At 34.8% G+C, this 14,262-nt stretch overlaps 1 protein-coding gene across 3 annotated transcripts in view; it reads left to right on the forward strand.

Moving 5' to 3' along the window:
- Nucleotides 1-14,262, forward strand: part of LOC145662617 (uncharacterized) — a 132,621-nt gene that overhangs the window by 75,579 nt on the left and 42,780 nt on the right. The window contains exons 9-10 of one of the 3 annotated variants that reach the window (XM_081728353.1): nt 7,217-7,430; nt 12,484-13,091. In XM_081728353.1, the coding sequence (XP_081584479.1) occupies nt 7,217-7,430; nt 12,484-12,668 (399 nt within the window). In that variant the 3' untranslated portion in view covers nt 12,669-13,091. Of the gene's footprint in view, nt 1-7,216; nt 7,431-12,483; nt 13,092-14,262 lie in introns of those variants that run through there. The other 2 variants (XM_081728351.1, XM_081728352.1) reach the window with 2 other exon arrangements.

Raw genomic sequence — 14,262 nt, forward strand, 5'->3', positions numbered from 1 at the left:
CGCTTCTGTCTTTGTTTCTCAAACCTTTAAAATTTTTTGTTATAGTCATGGTATAAAACATATTAAAATAAGCCCTTATCACGCTGAGGCGAATTGTGCAGAGCGTTTTATCAAAACGCTGAAAATTTCCCTTAGAGCGTATTTTGGGGATAATCAACAAAATTGGTCTGAGGCAATTCCAGAATTTCAATTTATGTTAAATCTTTGTGAGCACTCGGGACTGAAAGCTATCCCATCTGAATTATTTTTTGGACGTCCATTACTAACTCCTTTAGAAATGAGGTGGGAAGTTTCAGAGTTCGACTTGAACACACATAATAGTTCAGAAATCTGGAAAAATGCCTTAAGTAACATGACAAGAGTTGGGAAACTAGAAGAAAATTAATGCTGCAGAGACGTCGATCTGTGGTAATTAATGTTGGGGACATGGTATTATTAAAAAACCATGTAAAATCCTCTTTAAAAGATAAAATAAATAAATCATTATCTTATAAATGGTATGGTCCATTTATTGTGCAAAGATTTTTAACTCCTAATACGGTGCTTCTGTCTAATCCTGAGGATGCTTCAGATAGCTGGCGACGATCGCATGTAACTGAACTTAAAAAGTATTATCCCCGAAGAATGTAAAAAACTTGAAGGTAAGAATGACAATTTAAAACACATAGCACTCGTCCAGTACACTTCTGTAAAAATACAATGATTATAAATTAAAATAAATAAATATTATGTGTAAGTTGTTTATTTTATGAAAGTATATTGTGGTTGTTAAGAATTAAATTCTTGTCTTTTAAATCTGGCCAGATAAAGTAAAATTTTATAGTATAAATGAGATTCATATTGTTGTTCAAATGAAAGGGAAAATAATAAAATTGAAGTAATATTTTAATGTGTTAATATAAATTTTATTGTGCAATTGTTATTAATTCCTGTTTATTTTTATGTTTTTGTTTGAGTTTTCCAGCCGCCAGTCCAAAAAATTTAGATAATTCGAACAGAAAAGGAAAAATTTTACTGTGTAAATTTTTTTTTCGCGGAGGGGTAGGTTGTAATGGTTCATACATTGGAGCCGTCACTGATGTGTGTGACTTCCCTTCGAGCCGCCACTGGATGACGTTCCTTGGGACATACTTCTGCGCTGGTTTGACGGCTTAGGAAACACCCCCAGAAAATATGGACGAGTCTATTTAACGTAATCAAGTTGAATATAAATGAATAAAAATTGTTAAATAAAATACTTATTATGGACATGAAAAGAAAGAAGAAATAATTAAATAATGTATGTTGTGAACATAAATAATATTGGATTATGTGAATTGAAGTAATAAGAGTTTATAGTTATGACGATGTGGCAACAACGCGTTTCTTCCCTGCCTCGTGGCTCCGTAGGTAGTGGGAGGTCAGTTGTGACCTGTCGCTGCTTCCGCTGGGTGTTGCTGCGAGTAGTTTCTGTTTGCCTTCGCTTCGAGTATTCGTTGAATGGCCGAGTCCAGGAGGGATTTGTTGAAGGAACCTGTCGTTGTTTGCTGGTTTTTGTTTCTTTATTTCTTTCCTGAATTTATTAATATTGGGCACAGACAGAGAAGTAAATAGGAGGGTGAGCAGATTGCGGATAATTAAAGGTAAGAAACCAGTTTGTTAACTTCCTTTTCTATCCTTTCTGTGTCTTTGTGACAGTTAATGTATGTGTTCGGTTGTGTTATTTGCTCCATTTGGTTGATCAGTCTAATTTGTTAAAGAAATTGAACTCGGATCCGTTTCTGTAATTTTTTTTTTTTAAAAAAGTAAAATTCCAGAAATTGCAAGACAAGCTTTAAGAAAGACTAACGTATTTAACTATTTATGTAATCATTACTTAAGTTATTAGCGTATGCAGTTTATTGCTGCCTCGTTTCTATTTAGTTATTAGTTCCGAAAATACTACCTTACGTCATTTGTTGCTACATCGTTCATAAATTAGTAAGTTGTAAAATCGTTAAAAGTCTTGATTAAATTGGACAATCGATCTATTAAAGGTGTTGTATATTGTATCTTAAATTAAATATTAATTATTATAAGGTAGATTGCTGAATTGAAGGAAATTATCACTACATACATATTCAATTCAATCTTTAATTCAAATTATTTATTCAGCTGTTTTGACTTTGAATTATTGTTAATAAATTGTTATCAGATGAAATTTTTGCTCTGATTTGCCATAATATTTTTAAAAACTAAATAATATTAAGTCTTGTTTTCTGGAAAATTTCACGGCTGCTTGCGGTAACCTTAGTGGATACGAGCCTCTGGTCTTGTGGGGTAAGGATTCCTTTTTCTTTTTTTTTTTTTTTAAATTCAGTGTTGAGTCCTATCGGACCGAGATCGAGGGGCATTACACTGTTCACCTGCATTAGGGTGTCCCTTATTTTCGAAAATTGGAAAAATTAGCAGGCCACCCGTTATTTCTTTTCTTCTTCGTTAGAATAGGTTACACATCAAAAATTTCTTTAATATTCAAATATTTACTGGTCGCTCAAGCCTTTTGAAATCAGGTATACAGAATGTTGCTATTCGTATATACTTCAAGAGATGACCAACAGATAGCAGCACTATTGTAACAAAAGAAGAGCCGTTGACAATAATTTCTTGTGCAATGTACACAGAATTGCCTTGCTGTTTAACGTCTTGTTAATCTGTATGCAGGATTTTGTTTCAATTTATATTTAAAGATCAATTTTAAGGTCTTTCTCTTATTAAATAACCAAACTACCGTTGTCGTTTACGTGCAAACTGGGAATTTAAAGTTGGTTAAGGAAGCTTTGGATTTCTTTACTGTATCTCGTACGTTTGATCGTCTGGTAGATCATGGTGTTTGGTGTATCATCAATCAGTAAGACGTTTGAGAGGATCTCGGTGCATTAATTTTGAGTGAGAAATGGACCAGAAAAAGAAAACCTCCTACTCGACCAGCAATAATAGTAAAATTTACTTGCTGGGCAGCACAGACCATGTGATACTAGGTAGCAAACTCCCTTCCAATAAACAGGTCCTGGAATTGTTTCTCCATCATCATCTATTGTTGAAAAAGACTGTACGAGAAAGTTCACACTATGTAATGCAAGAAGTTGAGGAATTTTGGGAAAGAGCACGCATTCCAATTCGTGCGAGGAAGCATATGGTCACCAAAGTTGAACAGTTATTTGAGAAGTTGTGCAAATTAAAGAAAAATGCCAGTAGGAAAACTAATACACAAGTGAATAATGAAAAACAGTTTGTGGGTGAGTTAGGAAAAATGTTTGATATCGCTTGTGCTAATGCTTTGGATGTGATGAAGAATAAAGAAGACAAAGACTTTCTCATAGCGCAACGACAACCTGGATGTCCAGGAACAATGGGTGGTGTGGATAAAACACTTGCCGTGAGAGAGTCGAGATCTAGAGAGAGACAGGAAAGATTTAACAAATTGAAACAGAAAGAACTGGAACGTCAAAGCAAGGAAACAGTGGTGACTTTGGATGCAAGTATTTGTTCTGATGAAATCGAAGGTGACGACTCAAATGCAATTTCTAATGACACTTTTACTCACAACTTTCAACCACTCTACAGAAGGTAACACCAAAGAATCGAGCAAGACAGAGTGTGTTTACTTCTGAATTGTGTGCAACATTAGATAGAACTAAAGTGAGCGTTAGGAAAGCAACGTATTTAATAACTGCTACTGCAAAGAGCTTAAGACATGATACAACTTTACTAGCTTTAAACCGCTCAACAGTTTCACGTAGTCTGCAACACCATCGTAAAGTATCAGCGGAAATGTTGAAAGCCAAATTTCAACCTGAGGGGCCATTTCAGGTTCAGTGGGACAGCAAATTAATGGATGACGAGTACAACAATAAGAAAACAGAACGTTTACCTGTGATTGTTAGGGACTTGTCTGGTAAAACTGAAGACAAATTGCTAGGAGCCGCAAAATTAGAAAGAACCACTGGTCTTGCACAAGCTATAGCAGATGTTGAATTGTTAAAGGACTGGAAAATTGCCGACAGAGTAGCTGCACTGTGTTTTGACACAACTGCGAGTAATACAGGGAACATATCGGGTACCTGCACGCACTTACAGAGTCTTTTAAAGAAAAAAACTTCTTAACTTTCCATGTCGTCATCACGTTTTGGAATTAATGCTTGCTAATGTATTTAAAATTCGCGTTTGTGGTAGTGTAACCACTGGGCCCAAGGTCGCATTTTCGAGACATTACAACAATTTTGGGACAAAGTCGATCTCATCAAATATGAGCCCGTTATCTTAAACAAAGTTATATCTGATTTACTGGGAAACAACGTAGAATCTGTTCTGGATTTTGCACAACGTCAATTGCAGTCAGATCATTACAGAGATGATTATCTGGAACTTCTAGAATTAACAGTAATTTTCCTTGGCAGCAACCACAGACAGGAGTTCACTTTAGAAGACCAGGTGCGATTCATCATGCCAGGTGGTTATCGAAGGCACTATACAACTTCAAAATTTACATGCTTAATTATCAACTTCGAATAACCAAACAGGAAGAAAAGGGAATCCAAGAAGTCTGCATTTTTTGACTGTGTTTTATGTTAAAGCATAGTTTACAGCAACGCATGGTGAACTTGCTCCCGCTTGTGATCTCGAACTACTTCAAGGACTTATTCAATCCAAGAGCAATATCCCACGTGTTGCGGAGGCTGCGCTTCAGAAGCTGATGAGACATTTGTGGTATTTGAGTGAGGTGCTGGTCGCTTTGGCTTTTCTTGACCAAACGTTGTCGCTAGATTGTAAACGAAGAATGGTAAAGGCTCTAAAAGAACGTGAAGGGGAAAATACTCCGTCTCAACGCAAGATTATTGATAACCCAACAAATACTTACATGCGGAAATTGATTCATTTGTGACCAAAAAATCTATTCTTTCAGTGGCTTGGCATACCTACAAACATTCTGCAGAGTGATCCAAGTACATGGGATGAAAGACAAGACTTTGGGACTGGCAATTGTTCGGCGTTTGAACGGTGTGAATGATAGTGTTGAAAGAGCAGTTGCTGTAACACAAGAATTTAACAGAGCGATTGTTTGTGATGAGTCTCAAAGACAGTTTTTGCTGCAAGTTGTCCAAGGGCACAGACGAAATTTCCCCAACTGAAAGAAAGAAACTCTTAGTAAAGAAAATCACTAGGGATGTATGAGTGTGTGTAATTATGTATTGTATATAATGTGTGTATGTGTAAAAAGTGGTATTTACACCAAATGTGTTACGAACAAAATGTTTTCTTCCGTTCGGTTACGTAGACCTGCGAAGGTAAGGCTCTCTTGTAATTGTATGAATGGCTTATAATAGAAAAAAGCTAATAAAGTTTGTTGAGCTTGAGCGACCTCTAATTATTATCGTATCAAACTGAAATTTTGCTCAAATTCATTTTATATGGAAAGGAAAAAATATAAGAGGTGGCCCAGTGATTATCTCGAATTTCGTTTTTTTGGGTATGCATAAGGGACGCCCTAACCTGCATGTTATTTTCGATTACATAGAGGTGGCAGTCCATTAAATAGCCAAGCAAGGCAAATTGTTTTAAACGTGTGTTCATACTTACGATGTGCCGATCCCTGTAAGAGTGTGAGTGATGTCCTTAGCCTTGCTTGGCGTGTCAATGAGCGTGAAAAAGGAATTCTTGGAAGAAGGGAAAGTGTCAACACCCGCAAAGACAAGAGACGGAGTGAAAAATAAAGATACACGATTGGAAAAAATGAACGATCTTACAAAGCGTGTCATCCGTTGGAAGGTGCATACATTTTGGTGCAATGGAAGCAATAAGTCTCCCACGGTGAAAGAAATTTCGGCTGAAATCAGCAGTGATCCTGATTTACACACACACACACACACAAAAGAAGAAGAAGAAGACCTTTAAGTTTTAGAATACAATTTCTTTTGCATATTTACACAAACTTCAATGTGAACGACAGAAATAATATAAACTCTTGGTCTTGTGCTTCCTTGGTTATATGGTTAGGGTACGCGCTTTCAGTGTGGGAGACCCAGCTTCGATTCCGTGTGGAAATCCATGTTAAGCTGTAGGTCCATGGATAACTTACCCTCAGTGCTGAAAGGAACTCAGATCCAACCAAGCAACTACGCATTTTTAAATAAACACACAGTAGAAGCACAAGGAACAGCACAATATATCTTATTGAGATTCAATTTTCTATTATAATTTGCATCTTTAAAATTTCCCTATTTACCACGTGGTTTCCCATAAGTCTATTAAAGATAGAGGCTTTCATCGTAGAATTTGCTGATCGCAATGCAACGTAAAATATATATCTGCTATGCTTATTATCGCATAATAAGATGCAGTTGTTACGTTGTGTTGATGAATCAGCTACTGAATAAGGCCCAGAGAGACACCGAAAGCTGATTTTATATATATATATATAAAGATCTGAGATTTGCAAGCACTTTTATTTTTGTTCATTCTATATGGGGCACGGTGGCTCAGTAGTAGAGCGCTTATTTCTGATTGGGATCAGAAAGTGTATAAATTTTGTTGTAATGGATGGAACAAGGATCCCACGGATAAAGAAATTTCGACTGTTGTGACTAACTGCTAAGTGATCGTCGATCGAAGCTCTGTGTTCACTCCTACGCGTCGCTTCACACACTGACTGTCAGCTGCACGCGCGCATGAATACAATACAAATTCCTTCTGATTGTGAGTGGGCCAGTGCTTACGTCACTGCAAACTTAGATTAGCCACGAGATTAGTGAGTGAAGTGACCCACAACTTAAGTGAATGTCTTTTACACTAATATGTTGATGGCTAGCCCCCATTTCAAACACTAACATCATTCACTTATGCTGTGGATCCAGGTAAACGGCAGCGTCGCATTTTCATTTAACATTGGGCACATAAAGAGTGTACAGCCCAAATAATTCGTCCGATTTAAAAAAAAAAAAAAAAATCCTTCACTTTAGATTGAAAACGTCATATTTGGTGTCGGTATCTCTTCTTACATTTTGTTGTAACTCTGATAATAACAAAGTTACCCTGTGTCATGGGACTTTTCAGACAGCCTGTATAACAACTGCATAAAAACATTGGAAAAGATAAGACTTCATTTTATTTGATTAAAGATGTAAAACACGTAATTAGTTCGTCCAGTTATTGTTAGTAATGGAATAAAAGATCTATGTACTCCCTTTTTTTATCTTAGATTGCCGGAGCTGAACTTGAAAAAGGACTTGAGGAGAATTCTGCAATGATCTACCTTGATGTTCGAATGACTGATATTACTCAAGAGCAGGAGTTTTTCATTAATCAGATTCTACAAAGGAATCGAACACATCATATCGCTCCACTCAAAGATGATGTGGTATCAGTAAAAAGTCTTGATCTTCCTCCAATATTAGAAATGTGTCAAATAACTGGTAAGTAACTTTTGACTATTATTGTATAATATTGTTTTTAGACTAGCCTTTTTTCACGATAAAGCTTGTGTCCTGATTCGTAAATAGAAATTATAAATTAAAAATGCATTGAAATCAAAATAGAATATGATAAGTGTTTACTGTAGGTATTTTGTTCGCACAGAAATCCTCAATCTATGACAACTTATTTGCTCATCAGCTTCCTATAGTCTTCTAATATCTCCGACCTGATGAGCCACACCAGCGGATTTTGCAAAGGAAAATGCAGAAAGAGAAGTAAAACAGTAAGTATAGATAAAAGGAAAAATGAGAAGGAACTCATGAACACATCAAACGTTGTCTTTATATAGTCAAAAAAAAAAAAAAAAAAAAAAAAAAAAATTGCTAGCGCGGCACGAAATATTGACAATATTACTAGAACTAGAGAAGGATACAAAATTAAATAAGCAAGTAAGTTGTAAATGTTTATTAAATTCTAGGTCAGTGATTCTCAACCTTTTTTGACACGACACACTTTACTGAACATCCATGACATCGCGACACACTTGTTTGATATTTTTATTATAAATAATAATAATAATATCTATTATAATACTGAAACCAATTAGTTTTTATGATGATTCTATATAGCACTAAACATTATTGCTACCGCTTGAGGTGTTGACTGGTGTAGTCTGTCTTGATTTTAACTAATTACTATTAAATTCTTCATGATTTTTAAATTCTAAACTATCGCAGCAAACCTTGGGAGACTGCGTGACACACCAATGTGTCGCGACATATCGGTTGAGATCCACTCTTCTAGCTTGTTATGCCCGTTTTTTTAAAAAAAATTGCATAATATATGGGACACTGGGAAGCAAATTCTTCCAAAAATGATTTGTGTGTAAGAAACAAATAAAAAATATGATAAAAGTATTTCTGAAGTATACTTTACATCAGATGAATTGCAAATTCCTATTAACTATATCTGTGCAATCTACAAAACATAGTCTATCAATGTAGTACAATAAACATAAATCATAAGAATGAAGCCTAATATACCAAATTACAATTATTAGTTTATTTATATCTAGGACTTCTCACTATATATGCATACATACAAATCAACTTTATAAATTCAAGAGTTAGGGTATTTGATAATTCATAATATTCAGAAACAAAATTTAATATTTCATACTCGGTTAGATTAAGATGCATATAATTCAAGAACATTTATATCTTGTAATGACGTTTTCGATTTCATCAATTAAAATTACATATTTCGAATTCATGTAAATTATTATTTTACTTATAAATTGTTCCTTGTTACAACACAAACTTCAAGATACCAAAATTTTTTCTATATCAAATAACATGAAATAATGCTGATTGTGGCAATAATTCAGAAGATAGACTAATATTCAAGGATCGATTCACCAACTTTTTTTTTAATTCATGATTCGTAGATCAACCCATATATTTATAAAATTATTTTATCATTATATACGATCGCTTCATTTATGTATTCAATTGTATTTTATTTCAATTACTTCTCCATTAATTCATCTAATTTATTTTATTACCTTAGAACATCCATAATTAGTTTACATCCTTATACATAATCGCAATTGTATATAATACTCAAAACTACTGTACGTTCCCTGCATGTAACGATTTGTCATTGATTCCTTAATGGATTGTGATTATTTTTATTTGGTCAAGAAAAAAATTAACAATTCCAATGTTATGTTAAATGAATTGGATTTATTAGCTCTAGATCAAATAATTACTTTGTAAAATAGAATTCAGCTCGGACATGAATATATTGAATCCTGAATCGTAATATCATAAAATTTAGATTTTTAAGTTTCGCTGTAAAATAATGAATTAACGGTTTAAGATATAAGGATCGCAGTATCATGTTTAATTGCATGATTAAAATCGAAAATTTAACCCGACAAACAAATATTCATGGTTACGTGATTTTAGCCATTGCGCTATGACGTCATGGTACGGAGAACGACAACCCCCTGAGGACGATGTGCTTTCCTACACATAATAAAAGCAGTTAACATCACCACAGAAAAGGTTATTTAAACTTTATCGGTTATTTTCATTTCAATAACTACACATTAGGTTAATCAATAAACCATAATCATAAACTTTGTGAACTCCTAATGTAATTCTCTACACACTTATCCTGTGACCACTACAAACTTACTAATCCTATAATTATAACAATTTACCTAATTTTCTCAGTTGTAAAATTTCCAGTACCGAGTTTAGCTTTTTCCCAGGTTTCGTTAGATGTAAAATTCATTATCACTTATCAATTTCAGTTATCTTTCAGGATTGTGTTCTGATCAACTAGTCTGTATTTTGTTAATCATAAAATCTGCCATCAACTAAAAGTTAGTATTATTCTTCACTTTCTCAGACAATATCAGATACAAAATCAGCATTAATCATCGTTCATAAACCAACATTAACAATTATCAAACTGGTTCTAAATCAACCTGCACACAACTAAACTAAATGATGCAAACAGTGAATCATCCGCAATTGCTTCTGTAATCCAGGAACATTACAAGCTTTCACAAGGAATCAGATGTCAACAAATATGAATAACAAGACAAGTAAAGATATATTAAGAATTACAAAATTCAGCAATTAATTGGAAATAAATACAACATTCGTAGAGATTTTATATCTAGCAATACACTGTTTTTTTTTTTTTTTTTAATACTTTTTGTACTCTAACATTGTGACAACTTTTCATATGCTATTATGTGGTATTAAGCAGTTTTTTTCCTGTTATGTACTTGTACTTTGCCCTTTTTCATTAATAATGTTCCACCTATAATAACGAAATATAAGGTCTTCAGTATTAACAACAGTGACTTCTATCAAGAGATTTAATTCTTCTATTTACAAAATGATTATAGATCTTCCCTTTCTTTTCTCGAATCGCGTAATGAGAGTGTACTCAGAGAAACTTTGGTATGAGCTGATTCTATGGATACTTAAATAAGTTATTTTGGTGTGTACTTAACTGCCGTTGGTACGTGAAATTGTTTCAAATTACAAGTTTTTGAAAGTCTCACCGATGAGACATGTATTTATAGTTTTTTAACATTTTTCGACTCAGGTCCTTTAGAACTTTATGGTGCTATCGTGATTTCAGGCAGTTTAAGGTGATTTTATCTGTTGAAGCTGAGTGGCTCAGCTTTATCTTACAGTTTTACTTTGCTACAAGATTTATATATATTGTAAAACTTTTTGGTAGGTAGAGAGTCCGTAATCGACTCCCACTACCGGTTTATTTGTACGTAAAATCCTCTAATAACAACAGTATTTACAGAAAATACTATAGAATACTTTCCCTAATTGGTAAGGTAGAAATTAAGTAGTCCTTGACCGTGCAGTCGCGGACAGGATCTCTACAGAGTCCCGAAGCAGGCTAACCAGAGTGGCGTAGGAAACCCAAATTCTCCGCAGCAAGCAGTGAGGGGGATAAAAGTCAGAGTGTCCCAAAGCAGGGTAAGCATCTGAGGTTGGGATCCCGACAGAATCACGAAGCAGGCTAAGCCAGGAGGAAAGGAATAGCCAAGAGTCCCGAAGCAGAATAGAGGTTTTGAGGTAGGGTCCTCCTAGTGCTTCAGATAAGCAACAGGAGGGAGACCAGAGAACTGGCACCGGTCCGCTGGTTGCTGTCCAATATATAGGCGTCCCAGAGCGGCGGTGGCGCTGCTGCTGTTCTGTCGTCATGTGACTTGTAGGAGGTGCAGTTGATCCGTCGTCTGCTGTTTCTCGTAGTAATCGCATAGTGCTCCGACGTAAATACATGTGGTAGTGTTTACAAACAGGAGCATATGGCATTGTTTGTACACAGAAGCACGTGGTACATTACAATATATATATCAGTAGAATTGCCTTATAGTGAAATAGCAGTATAAGATAGGGCTGTTTTTTAAAGGAAAAAAATTGAGTTTCTATATTTATGACTTCTTATGCAACACTTAGGTTATGAAGGATTTAATGCTTGATTAAGCTCCAAACCACGATGAAGGATTGAGCCCGGTGCAGTCGACCGGTACACAAACCATTATACAAGGTTAATCCTTACAGTATAGGCTGTTTCCTGTTACAGTATTTAGTTCGATTACAGGATTTAAAAAACAGAACAGGAATATAGGAATGTTTATCACGTATCCCCTACCACGTATTCCCTTATTAAACCACTAAGCCATTTGGCGTAACGGCCCGATTTGTGGGCCTGAGCCGCTCCACGCCATCTGTTTGCGATTGGTGGAACTACGTCCAACCTAGTGACGAACGTGTGGTCAGCGTGCCGCGTCGCCCAATCGGGAGCTTTCTAGACCTAGTGGCCGCGACGTTTTTTATTCACGTGACTTCCCAGTTTGCCTCACGACGCTGGGTGGACGCCGAAAATTGGAGAAGCACCGGCAGAGAATCGAACCTGGGACCACATGGACATGAGTCCAACGCTCGAACCACTAAACTGCGGTATTTTCCTAACTTATTACTGATGTAATCTACTTATTAATTTAAACACAATTTTTGATTCATGTAGAACTTGAACTTATTTTAATACTTGCTGAAAAAAAAATCTTCTACTTTATTTGAAGTTACATGAAATACTATAATTAATTTTTTAAATGAATTATTCGGTATCATTGAGTTTGCCAGATAGAAATAATGTTATATCGTCACCATGTAAAATAATTTTGCAGCTTATATATATTATATATTTCAAAATTTATGTCACTATGTTCTATGAAAAAGGAGTAATTTTGATCACAAAAGCAAGCAAGAATTCTTTGGTGATAACGTTTAAGTTGTCTGTATTTTTGAATTACGAATCTTGTAGTAAAATGTAGGTAAATTAATCATGATACAACTTTGTAAATTTTTGCTGGATAGATTGTTCACTTTCTCCTTCCTTTGGGGTCTCTTTCCATGTTTAGTAGCTACAATACCTAAGTTCAAAATTTCTTTTTTCTTTTGACGGTTGTTTGTCACAAATAATTTTCTGTATATTCTCTTAAAGCTCCAGAAGTAAAATCTTTTATGGATGATATGTTTTCATACGAGCTACCAGCTGTTGAAGGAGACGAAGGACAGGAATTTGTAGAAGAAGAAGAACCAGAAGTTGAAGAAGAAGAACCGGAAGATGAAGAAGGGCAAGCACCGGCAGAAACGGAAGGACAGGCACAGGCAGGAGCAGAAGAGTGACCAGTTGCTGAATAAACAGATTACGTATGGGAAACCAAGCAAAAGACCAGTTAGCTTTGATATTTCTACTTGAAATTGTGAGCTCGTGTGTATAGGCATGTGAGTGTGTGCGAATGTATGTATTTATGTATTTGTCTATTTATAACAGTACTGCATATTCGACAAAGTGAGTGTAAGCATCAAGTATTTCCATTGTTGATGATGTAACGAAACTTTTTTTTTAAATAGTATCTTGTCTAACATTTTGTTCTCTAAGAACATAGATGACTATGAATTATCATGATCTTCATATGACCAAAGAAATAATACTAACATATCTCAGATATTTCTGTATTCTTCATTCTATTTTTCATCCGTAAGGTCTAACAAAATATGGGTGTAATTTTTTCGTAGTACATTATACATGCCATGGTGTATTGGTATGCTTCGGAAATGTCTGATATATTTGTTTACATATGTAAACAAATGTAAATTTAGAGATACATTTGTACACTCCATAAGGATATTAAATAGAATTGTATTTTATGCTTATTTGTCAGAAAAATGAAATGATAAACTTATTAAATTGTGTTTCTTGTTCTTTACTTGAGTCGATCGAGATTTGTTGCATGCACTGCAACCTCAATGATAGAGCAGTTTTCCTTTACTGTGAAGCATTTTTTCTTTTTTTTTTTTAACAAAACTTCGAAAAATCTTTCATTATAGTTATTGATGTATAAATATAACTAGCGTTGCTTTTTTTATTGTTGCGCATGAGGCGAGACGAGAAATAAGGTTTTCTCGTCTCGACTTGTAAATTTTGTAGACGTCTTCTCTCGATTGTCGAAATTTTTTTCTCGTTTCGTATTTTAAATTTATATACGAAATTTGTATCCTGACTTCTTTCTTAATTTCATCTAGAAGTTATCAAGATGCTTCCGCGTTACCAGAGGTCCACGAAGCGTGCGATATAACAACATTCACACCTTATTTATAATTGGAGTATATTATGTAATGACTTTAAACGTTGATAAATGCTCTTTATTATGCTCACACAATCGCTTTATGAATTTATAGTTTTTACACTATGAATCATGTGAAACTAGTTCAAGGTTTGAGATCTAAAACTTGAGTGAACTACTGGTGCCTATGAGATTCGAGCAATTTCTAGTCTCATCTCGAAAACAGGGTTGATATGTTTAAAACAAAATGTTTAAAACATGTTTTAAACGAGGGCTGTTGTTTTATTCAGTTTGTTTTAAACGTTTTAAACAAATTGTTTTAAACGTGTTTTTTTTTTCAATGGTGGTTGGACATGTTTAAAACCAGGGAGTAATCTACACTCCCCCAACACCCCCTAACACCCCTCCAAATTTCTTTACACACACCCCTGAATGGAAAACAAATACTCCCCCAAATCCAGTTGTATCAATCAGTATCATATAGGTTATTTATTACATCAAGTTAAAAAAGGTTTAGCGTTTAGGAAAGAAGGCAATATTCTTATTTATTTATTTCACTTCAAAATACGAAGCGACGTCGTTCAATGTTCGGCTTCGAGAACCACATGACCTCATTGTTTCGGGTGGTGTTTCGATCAAAACAATTGACGAAA

This window comes from Thermobia domestica, chromosome 10, assembly GCF_964235325.1.
Source record: "Thermobia domestica chromosome 10, izTheDome1.hap1.1, whole genome shotgun sequence".
NCBI classification, from domain to species: Eukaryota; Metazoa; Arthropoda; class Insecta; order Zygentoma; family Lepismatidae; genus Thermobia; species Thermobia domestica.